The sequence below is a fragment of the Megalobrama amblycephala genome, linkage group LG18 (assembly GCF_018812025.1).
Source record: "Megalobrama amblycephala isolate DHTTF-2021 linkage group LG18, ASM1881202v1, whole genome shotgun sequence".
Lineage (NCBI taxonomy): Eukaryota > Metazoa > Chordata > Actinopteri > Cypriniformes > Xenocyprididae > Megalobrama > Megalobrama amblycephala.
Genome location: NC_063061.1, coordinates 2,805,102 through 2,815,000, shown reverse-complemented (window position 1 = coordinate 2,815,000; position 9,899 = coordinate 2,805,102). Strand labels below are relative to the sequence as shown.

The following is a 9,899-nucleotide window of genomic DNA, read 5'->3' as shown; positions in this document are numbered from 1 at the left end:
ATAATCATGGAACAAGGCATGCATAATGTTTTTTCATCCATGTTATTCAAATTAAGAGCTATTCGAGGACAGCTTTAAAAAAATCCATATACGGCATTTACATAAATTACATTTTGTCCATGTGAGCGATTAACAGCTGTCCTGCGCCGTCTGTTCAAGGCCAGCTCTGTTAAACATCAGGATCTGGATATCTCGTTACTAGTCATTAGCGGTTAATTAGAATCTGTGTTTGTGCGAGAGGCGCGCTGACCTCTGAACTCTGAGACACGCGTGTCCAGTACTGATATTCGCCCGTTACGCTGAGGTTTATTGCCGTGCCTCTCAAATTCCAAGTCGTATTAAAAAGAAAAACATCTATTGGTCTCTATCGGTTTACAGCACGTTTGGGAATGAGTTTCCAAATGTGGCAGTACAATATTTTTTGGAAAAACAACAAACAGATATGCAACTCAAGATGGCCACATCAGCGGACTGCGTATCAACAGACAGTCACAACTTCATCTTAAAGCCTGAGGACTGTGGCCTCACACGACAGGAAGTGAGAAACAGCACTTCCTGTCTAAAGGATGTCATGTGATCTGTGTACATTACTCTCAGCTCTGACGTGGTGTTGCGAGACACATGAAGAATCATTTACTGAAGAACAGAAACAAACCAACGGAAAGAAATGTCAAATTACAGAGTTTATAAAACTGATGCATTGTTTTGAATTGACCAGATCTGCAGAATCACTGCTGGTAAGAAATAAAGTGAGAAAGAAGCAGTTGAACTGAACGATAACAGTCTGTCGGAGTCGATGTGTGAAGGCGGGACGAGAGTGGTGCTGTCAGACGGCCGTACTTCCTCTAGTCGATGTACTGAGAGAGCCAGCGGAAGCCCTCGCCGTAGCCCTGTCTCTTCAGGACGCTGCACATGAACACCTCCAGCGGCCGCGTGTTCAGCTCTTTGAGCGGGATGTTGCCCTGAAGAGACGCACCAACATCACATTCATTAATAATGAAGAAAAACAGCAGTCGTTACATTTATTATCAAGGAGAAAGTGGTCATTTGTTCATTTTCTGAGATGTTTGGTTGTAAACTACAGTTGTGTCCGGCCGGAGAGTACGCATTTCTCTGCATTCATGCACTACATTACAGTGAAATAAATAAAACATTTCATGAAACAGATCATTTTGACACACATCAGAGTTAGACACTGGCAAAAGCAGAGAAACGGGCAGGGAAGTGGGGCTCTCTAGCGCCACCTTTTGACTAAAGTTAGGGTTAGTTTTACTACAGTCACCAAACTCAGGACACATATTGTTATCATCGAGCCGAACCACCCTCTCATTTACTGTCATTAGCTCAGACAAACAGGAAGTCAGATGTTTTGGTTTGAATGAGACATTTTGAATGCTCCTTTCCACACTTTGGGCATTATAAATAAAACATTATTTTCATGCAATTTAAAGTGACAGGCGACAAAACTGCAGGTGTGGATGCTAATATAGTTATTATTCTTGGTGTGAACAGCCCTAAAGGATTAGTTCACTTTCAAATTAAAATTTCCTGATAATTTACTCTCCCTCATGTCATCCAAGATGTTCATGTCTTTCTTTCTTCAGTGGAAAAGAAATTAAGGAAATCATTCCAGGATTTTCTCCATATAGTGGACTTCACTGGGGTTCAACGGGTTGAAGGTCCAAATGTCAGTTTCAGTGCAGCTTCAAAGAGCTCTACATGATCCCAGACGAGGAATAAGAGTCTGATCTAGAGAAACCATCGGACATTTTCTAAAAAGAAATTAAAATTTTATACATTTTAAATGCTCATCTTGAACTAGCTTCAGCGTCTACACTGCCAGAACTCTAATAGAGAAGAAGAGAGCTAGTTCAAGATGAGCATTTATGGTTAAAACGTATAAAATTTTAATTTCTTCTTAGAAAATGTCCGATGGTTTCTCTAGATGAGACTCTTATTCCTCGTCTGGGATCATGTAGAGCTCTTTGAAGCTGCACTGAAACTGACATTTGGACCTTCAACCCGTTGAACCCCAGTGAAGTCCACTATATGGAGAAAAATCCTGGAATGATTTCCTTCATTTCTTTCCCACTGAAGAAAGAAAGACATGAACATCTTGGATGACATGGAGGAGAGTAAATTATCAGGACATTTTAATATGAAAGTGAACTAATCCTATAAATTGTTGCAAGAGCTTTTCATATTCGCTGCTGAATCACGTTCATTATCTTTTGTCCAGGGCCGTCCGCACCGGACACGTCTACGCTGTTAAAACACACAATAACCACCAACCGATCGATGGACAGCAGCGAAACATGGCGTGATGTTCAGAGGCCGTGCACGAGTACACAGAAACACAACTCAAAAGACACAAGCGTGTGGTGTGTGAACCCCGAGAGCGCTGCGGTGTCCGACTGTACCTTTCCTGTCGTCTGGCCGTACAGTCCGAAGATCTCACGCAGCTTCTCCTCACTAATGGCCTCGGGTTTGTCGATCTTGTTGCCGAGGATCAGGATGGGCACGTTCCCGATGGTTTCGTCTGTCATGAGCGCCTGTTATTCACGTCCAACACAACAAACACAGGGACAGTGAGCCGTGAGACAGCAGATACTTCACAAACACCTGCACTGAACTCTGGGAAACATCTAGAAAACATGCGTCTCTTGTGGGGCTGCAACAACACATTATAACAAATCTAAATGACAAAGAATCTGATTATCAATTAATCGTGTCTGCGCACTGCAAACATCCTCCAGTGAATAATGCGTTTATATGTGGAGAACAGCAGAGGACACGAGACACGAGAGCTTCGTTCTCACTCCAGCGTACAGATTCACGTAAGATGAGACGCGTGTTCCTCAGCACATAACTTATATTTTACAGTTACATCCTTATCTATAAATGTTAGAAACATATATTAGTATTTCCATTTTGTGAGTGAGTCTCTGTTACACTTTAGTGAACAAACGCCGTGCAGTTTGAGCCCTTACTTTAAATTTTAAATATTTAGTCTTTTTTAAATCTAAACCTCATATTTTATAGTTTAAATTTAAACCCTTGTGTTACATTTTTCGGTTTGAACCCTGTATTTTGCACGTTTAAATGGACATTCACTATATTTGTTTTCATTGCTTCAAATTTTTCTTCTGATTAATTGAAAAGCAATGTTCACGTTATTGTATAATGAGGATAATGTTTATCTGACGGGCTGAACTCACGTCAAGCTCTGTTTTGGACTCGGCCAGGCGGGGGTGATCTATGCAGTCCACCAGGAAGACGATGCCGTTGATGGCCGGGAGGTAGTTCTTCCACACGCGTCGAGCTGTTCAGAACAACACTCGGCGTTAATGTCAGGAGGATCAGATTCACACAGACGGTCAGTCATCTACTCACCCTGAGCGTGGCCACCCAGGTCAAAGGTGGTGAAGGTCATGCCAGCGATCGTCAGCTCCTCTGAGGCTGAGAGGAGAAACAGACACTACATCACTTCCTCTGACTCAAATCACCTCAACTTACAGATTTAGATTTCAGACTGTCGGACTAATAGTGTGAATGAAAAGGATTACTAAATGCATGCGGTCACTGAAATATTATTTCAGTATGTGTGCAATTTGTGAATTAGTTCATTTGCATGAAAACGAAATGAAATGCATCAAAACATTCCATGAAAGAAACAGATCTGAGAGCGTCTTTGTGCTCTTTATTCACGGCTTATTACGCTGAACACTTTAACGTCATTCACGGCCCACTCAGCGTTTCTTTATCGCTGTAGCGTGTAACTGCGCAGCTTTATTTTCACACAGCCGTAACAGTGAAATCTCAATGGACAGAGACATTATGCAGTGTTGGTGTTGGTGTGGTCGGCGTCCACTCACTGGGGTGTAAGGTCGGCACATGCTGACCCAGTCTGTCATCTTTGAGCATGTGCAGTAGTGTCGTCTTGCCAGCATTGTCCAGGCCAAGAAATACTAACTTTCCAGACTTCTTGTACAGCCCTGAAACAGATTTCATTCAGTTTAATGGATCTGTGTTCACACTGTTCAGCAGGAAACGGCACACAAGCCCAACGCTGACACTGACATTAGATTCTGCTCTTCCTGTAATGTGAAGACTCCAGACATATAATGAAATAGTCGTTAGCAGATACTTGCAATTATTCAGGACTGTTAACTCTATCACAGAGGAGTGCAGTGCATGAACACATGATCAGACGAACACCGTCATAGAGACGTCATTCACAATGAGCCTCTGATCTTACAGGAAAACTCTGGATATTAAAATATGTCATAAACAGGAGTGAGAATGTCATGACACACACGGGGGAATGAGAGAATCTGAAATGTTTTGCTGTTTCAGTATCAGTCAGGAGTGGATGAACAGGAAAAACGAGGCCGGCGAGAAGAGCTGAGAGTGAACGTCATGAACAGAACACACGGCAGACGTGACGGCACAGATCCTTCAGGGCAGGGCTGGACGATATCATGAAAGTGTGTTATCATCCGGTTAATACTTTCCCCATCAAAACATACTACCGCGTGTGGTCACATGACTCCGCCCCGTCCAGTCAGCGGCATGGAAGAAACGCCGCGGTTCATTCAAGACGTGTCAGTGAATCTGACTCAGCAGATCGAGTCATTAATGAGAGAAAACACGATTGTGTTGTCATGGTTCGGCGGTGATGTTTATTTGAAACTATTTCCGCTGCTGAAACTGAACAAAAACAGCCACTATTGCGTCTAAAATGTGAGTGATTTAATTTTAACTACTTTTTACAGTTCATTGAACTGTTATGAAACCAGAGTTACATTTTCAATCGTGATGTTTTATTCAGGACATTCAGGAAAACTGTAGGCCTGCTCTTGGTCATGTAATGTTGCTCAACTTATATGTTTTAAATATAAAATCTCAAGTGTTAATGTCGAGTCGTGTGTAAGAGTGTTTTCATCATCTCTCTTCAGCGCGATAGCTCTGTCACGTGACAACGGAGCGAGTGAATGACTGCTAATAGTAACCAAACTAAAATCTGCTTTAAACTAGACAGACAGCAGGCATGTAAACCACTGTGCAGTAATTAGCGAGTGTTTTGTAGAGAAATGAAAACAGGTCGACCCTCACAATTATTTGCACTCGCACAAACGCTCCCAAATATATTCTGAGGTTGCAAACATTACATTTAGGGAGCACATGCAACTAAAATGGTCGCAATTTCAAACCTTGTCAATGTTGTCCTGTGATTATGAGTACAGTAGATTAGAAACTAAAGTTATGTAGTCGTTCATTTTTCTACTTCTGAAGTAACTACTTACAATCAAAGTCCCTTTTAGACGAGTACAGTACGAATACAGCTCCTTTCTCTTTGAATGAGGAAATGTCAAATTCTCCAAAGCTGTTCAAAGAGTTTTTGAATAAATTTCATATTTGAAATACCAATGAAATAATCTGACAACTGTCCCATAAATTTAGTTTCTAAACGCTTGAATCATGACAAAAGAGGCAGTATTTCTCAGGCTGGATCAAGCTCATGCGCGTCTGACTGTTTCTATAGAAACCGGAGCTCCTAACGCCCGCTGCAGTGATGCGATGACTTGACCAATCAGCGATTGGCTCTTATTTAGGAGGCGGGACTTATTCCGAGTGACGCGCCTTGTGTTATTCTAGAGTCTCTGTTACACACAGCTTCACAATTAATAGAGAGACGGCATGATTAATTCACACTCAATCGCTCTCATTAACGCATTCAAATAAACGTACTGTGCTAATTCATCTGTTATGATTTACATCGAGCAGAAATCTGTCAGAAATGTTTCGAAGCACAGATGAAGAACTGCTGAAAGTGAGCCGTGTCAGAGGAAAATATATATATCTGTAATAGTCACGCATATTTACAGTACAAACCTCGTCAGTGAAAAATTTTCATTACTTGTAATCGAGGAAAAATGTTCAATTAACAGAGATTTTGATTTTAGGTCACATCGTCCAGCCCTACTTCAAGACCTCCTGTGTTTATTCCTCATCATCACATGACACTGAGCCGTGTCCTCCTGCTCCTCATGTTCCTGGTGTTCTGGAGCAGGACTCGTATGCTGACAGAGTTATTAAAGAACATGATGATATCCTGCTGTCGCTTCTGCTGATGTAACTGTGCAGAGCATCAGGCAATGACAACCGCTTTATCCCAACATCCACCTCTCATGATCAAACATCTCCAGAAGAATAATCATCTCACACCCTGCTGTCGTTTGGTGGGATTGATGGGACGATGAACTCGTTTACAATAACGAGGCTGATGAACTCACCTAGGAACTGCAGAACGCTACTGAAACCGCTGTAGATCCAGTCAAATATGAAGGACATATCCGGGCCGTGGAATTTCTGAAAAGAAGCGGAAGACATGATGAGATTTTGCAGGACAATCTTGATTATTCTTTAGAGACAGAGCGGCGCACACGTGTCAGATCAGTGACATCAGTGCTGAGAGCATCACACTGCACTGATCACATGATCACATGGCCATCGAGTTAACTCTTTTTAATGATTGTGATTTCTCACGACATGATCATTTGATTTTCATCTTATCATATATTCATTTGAGGCGTATAGTCCATATATACAGTGTTTTAAAGCACTGCTCCTCGTCATGTTCATCTTTAGGCCTGTGCTGCAGAACTGATGAACCTTCAGTGTCAACAGGGTCTGAACACTCGACACCAGCACATGAAAACAAGTGTTTATTTGAGTAAGAATAATGTGAATAATCTGAGTGAAGCCACTGATCAGGCTGATCCACATCCAGACGAGCTGATGATCTCACTGATGTGAACGAGTCCGAGCGACAGGCGTTGTGTAACTGACGGAGTAAAGAACAGCAGCGGCAAAGGTGAAGGACACGCCTGAGATAAACGTCACCTCACACACACACACACACACGTCACCTCACATACACACACACACACACACACACACACGTCACCTCTCACACACTCTACACGAGAGCGCCGATCTCACTCTCACAACAAACACAACTGATAAATCTGACATCTCAATCCACTGATCTGTCTGAAGGAGGCTGAGCAAACACTCAGATGTAAATACAGCCGATTTAATAATAATCCTCACAGTCGCTGTGTACAGAGCTCCAACAGTGAATCTGATCTCAGTCCAGATTACACAAGAACTGTTGGGCTTTATGTATGAAACCGCTCAAACATCAGGAGATGTTCATCTGAACCGACAGATCAAGAAGAGCGAGAGACGAACCGTCAGACTCGACTCCAATAAATGACTACATTACTGTAATGTTGAGGAGTGTAAAAATGTAATATGATGCTCATATTTGTCCTATTATTTTCAAAAGCAAAATAAAACAATTCACCATAAAACAGCTTGAACAAACATCTTCTACAATGTTTTTATTTCAAATTAAAACTCTTTTTAAGCACAAATTCAGAAGTGTGCTCATATCATAAGAACATATTCCCATAAAAACATCCTGAAGTTAGATCTGCTCGATTCTGGATCAAACGAGCATCACGATTATTTGGTTTCAAACAGAAATCATGATTCTCAAACGATTCTGAACAAATAACTAAAGGAAATAACATGTAATTTACTAGATTCTGACAAAATGTTCATTGCTGGAGTCTATTTAAAAATGTTTGATTGATTTGAATGAACAATTCGTCTGAAGGATTCAATGACAAACACGTTTTAACAGTTTTAACGATATAATCGCTCCTGTAGACGTCAGTGTTTATATCTGAACTATAAACACGTGCTCCAGATCTTCAGCGATCATCTGAATTACTGTAGCAGAAATAATGAAACTGAAGCGGATTCATATCTAAACATGACCACGACTCTCTCTGGATCGGATCTGAACGTGATCGGACCCGTCTAAGGGTTAATAGAGACCAATCGCTTAACGATTTTAACGATTAATCGCGCAGCTCCACCTTCAGTCGTTTGGAATTACCAATAATTAATGATTCTTTAAGAAATATCTTAATTTTGCTTCTTAGCTCACTAATATTTGTGAAACCGGTCATGTGATGGCGATGATGATGTCAGAGCCTCGAAGGGTTCGTTCACCTGAACATCGTTCATCGTTTATCTGCTAATGAGGAAAACTTGAGGAGTTTCTGTGGCTCCACTGAAAGTTCATAAAGACGCAGTAACCCTGATCCACACGTTTATATGATCAATGGATTTAATTATTGACAAACTCTGATGAACTCGTACAGTACAGAAGTGTTCAAATCCTACAGGAATACTGACATCTTCACGCTTTATTCAGATATTACTGAAACTGACTAGATGTGCTTGAGGTCGAGTGTTTATTCATGATAATAACACAAATTGAGTAACAATTTTGAAACCAGAGAATCAACCAAATATTAATAACGGATCGTGTTGAAGTCGATGTTTGCCTGTCCTGTCAGCTTTGTGTAGTAAAATCAAACCTGTAGTTTGGCTTTTTTTGCCAAATAATTTTGTGTCAGATAAACACCTTCAAGTTCAGAGTTTATTATATTTAAAATATTTAAAGCATATAGAATATTTCACACATATATTAATGGTTTAACTGAACTTGTAAGATCATTAAAACAAACACTCTTGAATAATTCAATGGAGGAACAGAAATATTTCATCAGAAATATCTTCATTTGTGTTCCGAAGACGAACTTAAGACATCCGGGTTTGGAGCGACATGATCAATGACTGTTTTCATATTTATTATGAATATCATTAGTGTTTATTTGATGATTAAAACGAGATCCGGTCATTAAAACTGGATTTAAAGCGTTAATATAAAGAACACATTTCTGAGAAACTTGACAAATGTGTTTTAATCATCATTTCTCAGCTCTGGTCCACAGCAGTGTCTCGATGATGAAGATGATGATGATGATGAAGATATTATAATGATGATCAGTTTCATGTACGTGTCACTGCTGAAGCTAACACAGCTAAAGAGTCTCATCAGACAGCACCTCTGACCCTCCACGAGCGACTGAACTCCCTCATTAAGACACATAATCGATGCTGTTATTAAGACACTTCATAATTAGTGTTAATTAATCGAACTTCGCCGTTACACAACTCTGTCAGGCTAAAGTCTGCATTAGCTTTAGCGCGAGCGCCGGCAGAAGAGGAAACAGCTCCGCGCGCGGAGAGAAACACCCCGAGAAACACCTGAGGGGCTGAAGACTCACCTCGAGCGTGTGTACAGGTGAGTGCGGGTCTTTCCTCCGCTGCTGAACAGGTGAATGTTGGAGGAGAGTCGAGAGAAGAGACTCCGCTCACTGATCACAGCCACGACACACAGCAATGGCGCCACTTCCGCTGTGTGCCTCAACCGAAACCGTCCGGAGCGGAAACAACCTACATAAACAACACACACGAACGGGCCTTAACTAACAATACTTTTTTATCTTTTTAGTTTATTCATTTTTCAAGTATGTGCATATAACAATGCGGAACTTCAAAACAATAGCGATTATACAGTAAATATTAAAGTAGCGTTAATGTATTACTTTTTTTATATATATAATTTTGAGGTGTGTTGATATCAGTTGTAAATTGTTCAAATAAACGTGTTTGTTTCAGTCATTTAACATTGCGTATGTAATAATGCATCAGTATAACACTGAAATCGCCAAAAAAAAGCTGAAGTACATTTAAAAATAGCGTTTGTTTAAAAGTAATTATAATATTAGCAACTTTTGAGTGTCATTTTCCAAACCTCCCAAACGCTGAAACTAAATATCCCGATAAAACAAATCCTGACGGACGCGTTTCCAGTACGGGCGAGAGCGAGCTTCCACAGGAAATGCCACGTGTACCAACTGCGCATGCGCGTCCTCAGAGCTCCCGCTTGACTTCCGCTGAGAGGAAGGCGC

At 41.0% G+C, this 9,899-nt stretch overlaps 1 protein-coding gene across 2 annotated transcripts in view; it reads right to left on the bottom strand.

Annotated features, from left to right (window-relative positions):
- Positions 1-9,880, bottom strand: part of sar1b (secretion associated, Ras related GTPase 1B) — a 10,160-nt gene extending 280 nt beyond the window's left edge. The window contains exons 1-8 of one of the 2 annotated variants that reach the window (XM_048166680.1): positions 9,743-9,880; positions 9,213-9,381; positions 6,297-6,372; positions 3,876-3,995; positions 3,394-3,459; positions 3,219-3,322; positions 2,421-2,552; positions 1-962 (exon numbers count right to left, since the gene is read on the bottom strand). The exon at positions 1-962 is cut by the window's left edge and continues 280 nt beyond it. In XM_048166680.1, coding sequence (XP_048022637.1) covers positions 846-962; positions 2,421-2,552; positions 3,219-3,322; positions 3,394-3,459; positions 3,876-3,995; positions 6,297-6,354 — 597 coding nt within the window. In that variant the 5' untranslated portion in view covers positions 6,355-6,372; positions 9,213-9,381; positions 9,743-9,880 and the 3' untranslated portion in view covers positions 1-845. Of the gene's footprint in view, positions 963-2,253; positions 2,337-2,371; positions 2,553-3,218; positions 3,323-3,393; positions 3,460-3,875; positions 3,996-6,296; positions 6,373-9,212; positions 9,382-9,742 lie in introns of those variants that run through there. The other variant, XM_048166681.1, reaches the window with a different exon arrangement.
- Positions 9,881-9,899: the final 19 nt, after the last annotated feature.